Here is a 12,500-nt window from a genome sequence, read left to right on the forward strand (position 1 = left end):
TTTGGTATTTCAGAGCACACCTACAGTCCTGGTTTAAAACTTACCTGCACAACTGGTCCTTTTCTGTCTCGATCAATGGTGCAACTTCCAATAAATTTGGAACAAAGTATGGTGTACCTCAAGGATCTTGCCTTGGACCTCTCCTGTTTATCCTCTATACCAGCAAGCTGTTTAAGATCATTGAGCGCCATCTACCTAATGTACACGCATACGCCGACAACACACAATTGTACATCTCCTTTAATGCCAACTTTGATGATGAACAACTGGCCGCTGTTCAGGCCATGGAAAGCTGTGTTGCGGACATAAGGGACTACAACTCGCAATGGTCAACATCGACTCCTTGACGGTGGGCAATTATACAATAATTATTGCTCCTAGCAGTGAAGTTGAGAACCTCGGCTGTTGGCTGGATAATCAGCCAAAGATGGACAAACACATTAATAAGATCTGCCAGACCACCTTTTATCACTTACAGTGTATACAATATTAGGAAAATTAGGAAATTTCTTAGCCCTGGTTGTACCCAGACTTAAATTACATGTAAGGCTCGACTATTGCAACAGTCTCTTGTATGCACTACCTGCATACCAACTACAGAAACTTCAGAATGCTGCCGCAAGGATCATCTGCAATGTTAAACACTTTGATCAGTAATTATTACTCTCTCATTATTCAACCTATATGTACACTGGTTACCTATTAATCACAGAATTCAATTCAAGATTCTACTTCTCTGCTACAAAGCGTTAAATGGACAAGCCCCTGATTACTTATCTGAACTTTTAAAGCACAAGATTCCTTCCAGATACTCCTTAAGAACAAAATTTTAATAACGATAGATTTCTACTCCAGCAAACTACATGTACACTAAGAACTCTATCCACCCTTGGTGACCGCTCTTTTACTGTGGCTGGGCCAGAACTATGGAATTCTTTACCCTTACAAATCAGGTCTTCTACTAACATAAGATCAGTAGCACATTACATGTGTACAATCAGAGTGACACAAACTCCTTCCCAAATATCTTCTTTATTATAAGCCGTACATTTGTAAGATTTCACACAAATAAGGGTAACATGTTTGTCAATAAATATGCAAAGTTTCGTGAATATTCACTGCACTCTTATTTTTAGCAAGATTTTAGTTTGACAAAATTGATTAAAAATATGGCCGTCACGCGTAACATTTACCCAGATGAAATGTTGTTCGATAAAAAATATATCTAGACCAAAACGCCCATTATCGTTTGGAAAAATCTTAAAATTACAAGGACCAAACATACTTTCAACCTAATAACTCAACTTTTCTAAAACTAGAATCTGTATGGTTAAAATTCCAAAAAAGTACCTCGTAGTTAGGGCGTCACGATACTGCTCTGAACTTCTGCAGTTAAAATTAAGGTTCCCAGACAAGTTACAAAAACGAGGTGAAAAATAAAAATACCACCGCAGACGGCGTTCTCACTTTCTGGGGACTCTTTCCTGAAAATATGAACAATCTAGGACCATTCGCTCCAACGCAATAAGAAAAAGTCTGAATCTCAAGCCTTGTGAAACGCTCCATGGTTTGATATGCCATTAAAAGCATCAACGAAAGTCAAACTCTTCCCAAATGCCCGCAATGGATCTAAAACCTTCGAATTGCCGCCACATTTGAATCTCATCTCAAAACGAACGTTCATGAGCATTTCCACGTTAAAATATAAAGTAGGTAGCTCGCAAGAAGAGTTTTTCTAAATCTTAAGCCTTGTGAAACGCTTCTCCATGAGTCTCCTATTACATGTAGGATTTTCTCGCGAGAAAGACAGCGAAACAACATGACCATTTCGCCATGATTTCGGGCAATTCCTTCCATGAAACATCAACATGTGCCCTTGGTAACCTCCCAAGAAGGTTCCAGAAGCTGTTTGTTACGTAACAACTCCAAAAATAGCCGTGAAAACCTCAAGAAAAGCACGTGTTTTAAATGCAAATGTCCCTTCGGGTTGGGTCACGTTCGTTACGCCAGATGATTTTCAATGGACACAATGGAGCATGAGAATGAAGCAGAATCAATGAGAAGATGGAGAAAAGAACAAAAGGAAAAAAAAAGGCTATCAACAAAGCCCACTACGAAAAAAACAGAAAAAAGCTGATATGTTACCCTAAAGTGTGTAAAATGTACTAGTTTTAGGATGCGCAATGTATTATGGGTAAAAACTAAGATTGCTGACTTGGCAAAAAACTTTGGATTATATGATTGTTTCCTATTAATGGCGATTTTGCTGTGATAATTACGAAGTGTTAATATGAATTTGGACAGATTACTAGATATTTTACAAAATTAAGAGGCCGCAAAGCATCATGGGTATAACTTAAAATGTTGTCTACAAAGCTAAAACCAAGCAAAACATAATTATTTCGGCTCTTAGTGTGTTTTACTGTGCAAATTAAAGTGTTATCATGACTTTGGAGAAATTTGTAGAAATTTTGCATTTTTGATATATGTTACACAATTGTACGTGTCTATTGTGCTACTGATCATAAGTACTTTTAAGCCTCAGCTTAGAACCTATCTTTTTCGGAAGGCTTACAACTGAGTTTTGTAGTTAATTTTAATCTTGAGGTTAAACATTGTTATATAATTTTAAACAGCTTAAAATTCCATTTAATAGATATATAGGTGTGTATTTATATTTACATGTATATACACTGTATGTCAATCGTAGTGTTTTAGAATTCAATGTATATTTCAGTTTGTAATGCGCGAGTGAGCATCTTCTATGTAACTCGCGTAATATAAGATATTATTAGTTATTATTCCAGTTTTGGAACTACAATGTACTTTCTTGTTGTAATTCCTTCGAGTTATCATCTGTTGTTCCATTTAGTTAATTGTTTTAGCTTTACATTGATCCTTGTTTTCCTGAAAGGTGGAGTTGCTCCTTTGTTTTTTTCTTTCAAGAAATGTTTGGGGTTGTTGTAAAAATCAGTCTTCTGTCTTTGGTGGCCTTTCAAATCCTCTGTCATTTTCTGTATGGAATTAGATTTTCATTTATGTAATTGCGTTGGCATGACTCTGGCATAATTATGTGGCTATGGTTTTGTATTGCACAAAGTTTTGACCGAGAGTGGCCTGGAGTGAATAATAAAATTGTAATTTTATTTATAAATTATGCTGAGGAAGTTGCATCAATTGCTTTCATGGTCATTAGTGGATTAAGGAGTAGGTAGCAGGGCCAGAGGTACATGTAGGGAGGGGAGTTCTGGTGAGTATACAGAAAGGTCTTGAGAAATACATGTACACGTATGAAAATAATGTCTGTGAATAGTGTTGTGTAGTGGGGGTGGGCATAGATTTGGGGGTACATGTACGAAGGAAGGGTGGGATAAGATAGAGTACAGGGCCCGGTTGTTCGAAAGCCGATTAACTTAATCCAGGATTAGTGTAAACGTTTGTTTCATGTTTTCAACTTTTTAGTGAAATTTTCTTTCGTTTACTTTTGTTTTTCAACATTGACTTCTTCTAATGTAAAGTTTTGCCAAATATCAGCGTTGAACAGCATTTAGGAGAAGAGAAATAAACTCCTTGGTTAATTTTTAATCTGGGATTATCGTTAATCGGCTTTTGAACAACCGGGCCCTGGTGTAGATCAGGGAGGGGTAGGTGAGTAGAACACAAGAAAAGATAATTACATGTATCTAAATTTTTTTCAGACCCCCTAAAAAAAACCAAGCCCCTGTTATTTTAACTAAAACCCCCCAGAAAAAAAAAGTGAAATCCCTTTTTTACACAGTTAATTTAAAAAAAATCCAGTTAGAAAAATTAAACTGGATTGAAAAAAAATTCAAAGCAAAAACTAAATTCAACCACAACATATATAGAGGATATTACACGGTGGCGAGAAGATATGAATTTTATGTTCGAGTGGCAAGAACAATATTGAACGATACGACACTCACAAAGGTGACATACGGAAAATACGCCACTCGGGTCCCGGGTGTAGTGGCGTATGGAATCTACGAGTGGTTTAGTTCCCAGTAAAACACTCTTCTCCATATAATAAATAATACTGATACATAAACAGTACTGTATATGTACATGTATTACTTGGAAACATGTCTTATCTAGCTACAGTGCATTTATATTATTTGGTTTTGCTATAAAAGGATATTAAAAATTTTCAAATAATTATGTTCCAGAACACCTATCACTGCTCTTGTCTACAATGTACATGTGTTCTTGGGACAAAACATGATCGTTATTGAGCACCTCAGTGTTTTGGTGTGGGTCTTGTGCTTTTTTGAGAGGAAACTGAGCAAAACAAATCAGAGTCACCCTTTGGGGCCTATGCCAGTCACATTTCATTGCAAATTGGCTCTGACTTTAAAAGATCTTGCCTGTTGAAGTTTTAAGTGATCTCTTGCATTCAGATTTTGGTGATTGGTGATGTTATTAGTTGTCTGTAACTTCAAGTAATGTGAGCCATGATGTTATTGGCTTTGAAGTACAGTGAATAGTAATCAATGCACTTTCAATTCATCTTTTGATGGGCTTCTTGTTAGTGAACTTTTTGTCACTTCTGTTGGCTTTGTTGTCAAGCAGTTAGTGATTGGCAGTATTGTTAGTGCAGTTTTCTTTTTCTTCTACTTTCAAAACCTGCTCTCCAGTGTTAGTCATCAATTGGTGATAACTGTAGTTTGCACTTTAACACCCTTGATAGAGTTCCAGTCAATTTGAGTCAATAGAATGAAGAATCAAGCATTGAGGACCAAGATTTGAGAAAGAAGGAGCTCTGGAAAATTAAACGAACTCAAACAACAATAATAGTTAAAATAATAGTAATATTAGATTATTGTTGAATGAAGAAGAATATTCAGTCACACTGCAATAATATTGCTTAGTCAATGGTACACTGATTTCAAAGTACTCTCACTCAGTGTTATGCTATGCCACCTTTGGTTTGCGAAAGAAAGAAATGACTGTAATCTTCAGTATTAATTCTGACATTAAATTTTTATTCAGATTCTTATCTGAATAAAAATGTTTTCTGAACTGTCTGTTGTGTAGAGTCGAATTACTGGCAGGTGTGCTCTCTTAGTGCTGTGTGTTACACTGTACTTCATAGACCAAACTACGAACAGTAACTTTATTGTTAAAGGTTGGACTTCAATGTTGAGAAAAGGTGGTTGTACTGTATGAAGGAAAAAAATCTATATACATGTACTGTAACTTATGTAGTTGTGCAGTTACCGTATAGTTGAAAAGAATTATGTTAGCTGGCATAAATTGTAGCATGAGTTGTTCAATTATTAAATTATAGATCAGACACCCACACCAACACGATTCCTAAGGAACTGTGAGGAAGAAGGCTTATTTCAGGACTTAGACAATCCTTTTGATCAGGTTTGTATCATACAGTAGTTTGCTTTTTTTAATGTCAATGCTTGCTTTACATGTACCGGTACATCACTTTGTAGTTATGACATAAGGAATGGGATTTTTGTCTGAAATTACAGGTACTTTACAGTACTCATGCAATGGTTTGATAAAAATTGTTTTTAAATTTGCTCTTTAAGCTCTACATGACTGTATACTAGCTACTGTAATGTGATAAATTATGCATATTCATGTATCTTAACTGTGGAAAGTGTTTGTAAAAAGCCCATTTTTGAAGAAAACATGCTTACAGTACATGTACATGTACAATAAAGCAGGGATGTCAATAAGTTTTTAAGCAGCCGTTTCATTAAAGGTGTCTCCCGTAGCATTTATTAGGGAGCTTTAGCAACGACAACGGCGACGGCAACGAGAACGTCACAAATTTGCATATTTAGCAGGGAAAAACAATAGTTTTGCACGCCCTGCACGTGCGTTTTTCAATTTTGTCCATTTCTTTGCCGTCGTCAGCAAAACAACAAGGTGAAATAGCCAAAGTTGAGGTTTTATGGAGGACGTCAGCACTTGAGAATAAATTTTCATTTTCTCCCCTAAATTAAGCGCCGCTCATAACGGTTTCATTCCTGACGTACTGCTACAACTTTGTCATATTAAAAAGCTTGGAATAGTCTCGAAGTGATCGCAATAACGCGAATTTATGTTTTTAGATGACGTTCTCGTTACCGTTACCGTCGTCGTTGCTAAAGTTCCAAAATTACGTGGCCAGTGGCCACGTAAACGAAGGTCCTAGTGGGATTTGGGGGCATGCTTCCCCAGAAATTTTTTGAAAAAGAGACCCCTGGAAGTGCTTTTTCCTGTATTCTGATGCATGAAAAGGAAATTCTATTCAGTGATAATAATCCTCACTTTTCATATTAGTTAACTTACATACTTTTCATACACCTCACTTCACAAAGATTAAATGAATAAAGTTAATGTTAATTTTAAAAAAGTGGGTGTTTTTTTTAACTGTTCAGTTATCTTCTGAACACTATAGTTTACCAATAATATTCACGTCATTCGAAAGAAATTCATTCATTTAAAAGGAACTACATCATTCTTGGAATGGTGTAAAACCTGTTGCCAGTTTGGACATGTTTTTTTCCTGAATGTGACCCATCAACGTTTCAACAGAATAGCACATAGTTTTGTTTCACATCACTTCTACAATCTGTTAATCACAGTTTGTTTTCAACGACTTGCTTGAAAAAAACCTGGAATGAAAATGTGCTATAAAGTTTTAAATAAATTTTAGTCATCTTCATCCTCACTGTCAGCCCTCAAATGAGCACATGTTTTTTGGACTTAAGGACGTTCGCGCGAAAATTTTTCAACATTGATTTTTTTCTGAAACTTTTACCACTGTAAGATAATGAGTTAGTTATGTCAGAAATGTAAAAAAAAATGAGGGGTCACCGACTTCGTTTTGGAGAGAACATGCCCGGAAAAACACCCAAAATGTGACAAAATCGGGCTTCGTTAGCGAATAAGGCCAGTGTCTTTAAACCCAAATATATTGCAATTAAATCTTTGAAGTGAAATGTTCTCTGCCAAATATTGTTTAAGTGGACTTATTAAGTGAATTTAGTCAACTGGTGAGGTTCCTTAAAGATCAAGTTCGCATTTAGCGACCACAGTTTCACACGCCTTGCAGCCGCAAGATGGCAGGATTTGATGTCCCGTGAGCAGAAATCTTGAAATTTTTTTAACTTCCCACATTGATTTTTTGTTCATTTTTGGACAACGTGGAGATAATTGTAAATAAAATCCGTTTCTGGAAAGAAAAATAGGGGTCACCGAACGTCCAAGAGCGTTAAATCCAGGCAAAGCTATAGCCAAGGCCTTTTGCCCTATCATTTCTCATTTTATTACTTAGCGCGCGCGCTCGTGTATGACGTGGCGTGTGCATTTGCGTGCGCAGTAAGGATGCGCAGAAACAATTGGCGCAAACGTCCTTAATTTGTTGCTGTGTAAAAATCTCGTCTTCAAGATCTTCACCTTCTTCATTTAGCAAATCCACTTCGTTAGTCAGGGTAAGAATTGTCTCTCAGAAAAGGTAGAAGCTGCGCACAACCTCGTTACCAGGGCCATCTCTGCTTTCAAAATGGCGGGCGTATGTAAACGGCTTCCAAGAACTCGGTCGATTCACAGGGATTAAACGTTTATGAATTATCTTCCCATTTTACAATCTAGACGTAGATACGAAACGAGGCAAGACACCAAGACAATTATATTTGTTTCAGCAGGTAATCTTTTAAAATTAATTTCGCTTTGTACCTGCAACAATGAACATCTTCAACCGTAACATGAAGTCAGCTCGGCCGTAACAGGTGTTACGAGTTACGGCCTCTATTAACATCCCTGATAAAGCGTGGTACATGTACTGTATGTAAAAACACTATTATGGAATGTGGTAATTCTAGGGAAAATTAGCATTTCAACCAAACCTATTAAATTTTTTCACTGATCAATAAACTGTTAACCATAATTATTACAAAAGCCCTTAAAGCACTTAATAGTCTAAGTTGTATTATTTTAGACATTTCAAGTTAACAATAATCTGTCATTGTGTGTCGTTATTGAGACGCATGCCAAGGTGATGTTAAAGACAAATTTTGGTCTGGTGGTCCAATCAAACATTTCAAATAATTTAATTTTATGTATTTATTATTGAGTTAGAACTGAAAACAAAAGATGATGGACGATAAAATAACATCAATTCAACATGAATTGCAACAGCAAGTTGTTATTGCTTTCCACGATTTCATAGTCAGTATTTTGGTTAACTTTGTTTTTATCCACTTGATTTGGGATTTCGTATGATTGCAGATAATGCTATGATCTAGCAGTTTTGTGATCGTCTGCATTGCATCAATTATTGGTGACACTTTTTAAAGGGGTAATATATCTGATCTTGGGAGAAAGCATTACTTCTCTCCCTCAAATTGCTTATTCTGTGTATACAATGATTTTGGGGGAAAACTCTACTCAGATGTTGTAGTTTTTATGTTTAACTTAGGATTTCAAGAGGGCAACTGTACCAGACCAGGTAGGGACTCTTTTCAATACATTCACATCTGAGCAATAATTGTACAGCATGATACAGTGCACATTACAGGTTAGATTTCATGTCAGGGCAAAATGATCATACTGTAACCTAGGTTGATTTGTAATTCTGTCTCTTAATTTTATATGTGATAATGAATACCAGACACAAAGAAATTATAAAATAATCACAGAGAGGGGTTACGTTTTTGCAAACGTTGGCCATGTAGCACTTACATGTATAATTATATCAACAGACCCCACCATCAGAGTGTAATGTGAAGTGCTACCCATATTGACCATGTGAGTGTTAGCCCTACTCCACACAAGGACAGAGAAAAGCTCTGACCAGGCTGGGAATTGAACGCATGACCTTCGGGTTAGATCACCGCTGCTCTACCAACCGAGCCACAAGGCCAGATGGGAGCAGGCCGCAGGAATTTTACAAATTCATTGACATTGACATTTTACAGTAAATTCTTGCGGCCTGCTCTCGTCTGGTCTTGTGGCTCGGTCGGTAGAGCAGCTGTGATCTAACCTGAAGGTCATGGGTTCATTTCCCACCCTGGTCAGAGCCTTTCTCTGTCCTTGTGTGGGCCCAATTCCATTAGTAGGGCTAATTCTCACCATGGTCTATATGTATAGGTAATCGCATGGGGCCGAGTAAAATTAAGGATTAATATCACGCGTGTTTTCAGAAGTTGCTGAAATTGCCCGAGTCGCGCAGCGACGAGGGCAATTTCAGCAACTTCTGAAAACACAAGTGATATTAATCCTTAATTTTACGAGGACCCATGCGATTACTTGTTAATAACAAAGAGGGCAAAATTTTCTTAACACTGTTGAGGCACCTCGAAAAACAGACAGCTAAGCGGAGTTAAAACACTCGTTCGCTCGGAAGCAAAACAACTAACAAACAGACAAGCAAGTCAACTTGTTCTTTGCGTCCAAAACGAGTATAGATGATTGTTATTTACATCCACTCGAGAGGAAAATACGAGTTTCATTCGTGAACAACTGTAACAACGATTAAACCAAATGTTAAGCTTCAATTTATTTTATTCACCTGAATAAAGCCAAATGTTAAGCTTCAATATATTTTATTCACCTGTGCTGTAGAGGTTTTTACCACTTGCAAATACGCATCCGTAAACATAGCCAACGGTTTCTCCAAAGAAATCCACCAAATTTGAGCTACTTGTTCCTCCCGTCAATGGCAAATTGTTCTGTGACCCTTTTTGTTGAGCTGCAAGATGTCGTGGTAAACTGAAAGCCCTTGACGAAAGGAATCATTTTGTTTTTCAACCACACAATCCCGCTACGCCGGGCGCCATGTAAGTCGATCCAAGTTTTAAGCTTTTCATGAAAAAAATCTTTCGCCCTTCTTCTTGTCACTCGAAAATTCAAATTCCAGATCATCTTTTAAAGCTAGTTCTTAATCTTTATGCCTTTTCGGCGAATGCAGCGCGAATTAAAAGACAAACTTCGATGAAGACGAAGTTGTTTTGCTCAAACAGAAGAAACCAACTGAATGTGGAAGACGTACGTTCAGCCAATCAGGAGCGAGAATTTTTGGCGCTCGACCAATAGTGAGCGAGTAATTTTGCCCTCTTCTCAAGCAAAATTAAGAAAAAATACCCTCTTCATTGACCAATCAGCATTCAGTAATTTTGCCCTCTTTGTTATTAGGGTAGAAAACATTACAGTCTGATGGTTGGATCTGTAAAATAATCAACCTAGTAAATACTAACCTATGTACATGTAAATAGTTCCCGCTTTTGTATTACGTCATATTGTAATAAATTTTTCATCTACCCGTAGACTTTATAACTGTTCACACTTAGGAACTCATTAAACTGATGGCATAAGCATGCCGAAACATGTCTTAAAAAAGTTGTCTGTTTCCTACAGTATTTACGTATCATACTTGCTACTATTGCGACCTTATGGAAAATCAACCTACAATTGTTGAAATCATTTTGACGTGTAAAAAGTACAATTTACTGTATATGTGATGGCCACATGATATGAGGGACAAAGGTGCAGGTACTGTGGAAGATTACTGTGGTACATGTAAATGATTGGGATGTGTGAATAATTTAATTTTTAAAATGATGTGTTTCAGTCTTGCTTTTTTTTGAGAATCCTTACATGTGGTCACTGTAACTTAGGTATTTAACCTTAAAATAAGAAGTTTTGTTTACTTATTTACTTACTTACATGTACATGTACACTGTTTGTGCCAGCTGGGCCCTATTAAACTTGAATGCAAAGAGTTCTTCTTTTGGAAAACTTATTACACGAAAATGCTTTTTAGAAAAAAAATTATAGTTCTGAAGTGTAAAAACAGAATACACACTGTACTTGTTCCTCATTTGTTTCCAAATGAAAGCTTAGCATAATGGACTGTATCAGCACCTTTGTCCCTGAAATCGTATGAACTATCACATATATGTAGAGAATTCTATACAGACTTGAATGTGAAGTATTGGTGTTGTAAGTTGTTTTATCGAGGTAGATACATGTAGCTCTAATCAGGCAAGCTTCAAAGTGTTAATGGTTCTTTTCTCTACAGGCTTCTAACTCCTCAAGTGCTCATCCCACATCTCAATTGCCTACGGGTCACAGCTCACTTCCCAACAGTACGGCCACATCGCAAAATATCATTGTGCTTGATGACTCTGAGTCAAAGGTTCTCTTGTCTCCACCTCCACTTACTCCTTCTCAGACTACAAAAACAACAGCAGCATCAGAAACTAAAAAGTCAGTGATACTCACTGCTCCAGTATCAGTGCTTGTACGTGTGCCACCTCATATCCCTCCAGCAATACCTGCTTCTATAGCAGCACCTGATGCTCAGGTGCCCTCTGCTCTTCCAGTGCCAAGTCATATCCAAAGCCGTGCAAATTCTGCCAGCAGTGCTATGCCCATTCCATCCATCCCCACTCCAGCCATTGTTACTAGTCCCAATGCTAGTAGTCCTCCCTCCTTTATAGGAAGTGCCAAACAGGTTTGTGATTTTTGTTTCTTTGGAAGGTTTTGCAAGTACAATCAGCTGTACATATTGTACTTGTAATAAGCCGAGTTATGTGTAACAAGCATATAATTAACAATCATTCTCTGAAATCGAGGTGAATATTGGCAGAACCAAGAGAAAATGAGGGGACAGAGAGGGAGGCTCAGGGCGTTGGCCGGAATAATGTCATGTCCACGAAAGTTATTTTTAGACAAGCGGAAGTCTTTGTTCTAGCGGAAGTCTGTCTTCCGAGACGTCCGCATGCAGTCTTGCCTCGCTCACAGGTTCTTAGTGAAAAGAGAAAATGGCAGTGCACGTGGAAGGCTGATTAATATTAATTTTCTTTCAATCATCAGACCGAGGTTGGCCTGCATGCGGACGTCTCGGAAGACAGACTTCCGCTAGAACAAAGACTTCCGCTCGTCTAAAAATAACTTTCGTGGACATGACATATCCCAAGGGCTGCACCGGGAGCCTCCGTCTCTGTCCCCTCATTTTCTCTTGGCAGAACTTAATTCTACTTTCGGCAACAGCTCCTGCAACTTGTCTCGCAACGATTTTGGTCGTTGTAGGGTATTGTATGTTACACTATGAAATGTTTCGTGCAACTTGTCCCGCCACAAAGTCGTCAAAACATTGCGAGACAAGTTGCACGAAACATTTCACAGTGTAACAGCGCCTTTACTATACTCACGAAGTGATCTCAACAGCATTTGCAGAAGAAACCCATCCATCCTTTCATTTAATTGTTCAAGTGTACATGCTTTAAGATAAGTTGACTAACGGATAGAAAGGGTCCTTTTTTCGTAACGTGAAGAAATAATCTGCTTTCCTTTTGAAGGCGCAGTACTGTACATGTAAAGTTGGTCTGTTCATAACTGCTGATTTCTCTTACAGCGTCTCAAGGAGCAACTCAAACTCCACCAACAAGCCAACCCCAGTAATATCATCCACCGTGCTATGACAGAAGCTGTTGATATGGTAACACAACAAAATGGGATGCCAAGTCCTGGAAATC

General features: G+C 37.6%; 1 protein-coding gene across 1 annotated transcript in view; it reads left to right on the plus strand.

Moving 5' to 3' along the window:
- Positions 1–12,500, plus strand: part of LOC138056298 (cyclic AMP-dependent transcription factor ATF-7-like) — a 34,909-nt gene that overhangs the window by 5,901 nt on the left and 16,508 nt on the right. Inside the window, exons 3-6 of the mRNA XM_068902111.1 lie at positions 5,306–5,388; positions 8,441–8,470; positions 11,042–11,476; positions 12,380–12,500. The exon at positions 12,380–12,500 is cut by the window's right edge and continues 73 nt beyond it. Of these exons, the coding sequence (XP_068758212.1) occupies positions 5,306–5,388; positions 8,441–8,470; positions 11,042–11,476; positions 12,380–12,500 (669 nt within the window). The remainder of the gene's footprint in view (positions 1–5,305; positions 5,389–8,440; positions 8,471–11,041; positions 11,477–12,379) is intronic.

The sequence above is a fragment of the Montipora capricornis genome, chromosome 1 (assembly GCF_036669925.1).
Source record: "Montipora capricornis isolate CH-2021 chromosome 1, ASM3666992v2, whole genome shotgun sequence".
Classification (NCBI taxonomy): Eukaryota; Metazoa; Cnidaria; class Anthozoa; order Scleractinia; family Acroporidae; genus Montipora; species Montipora capricornis.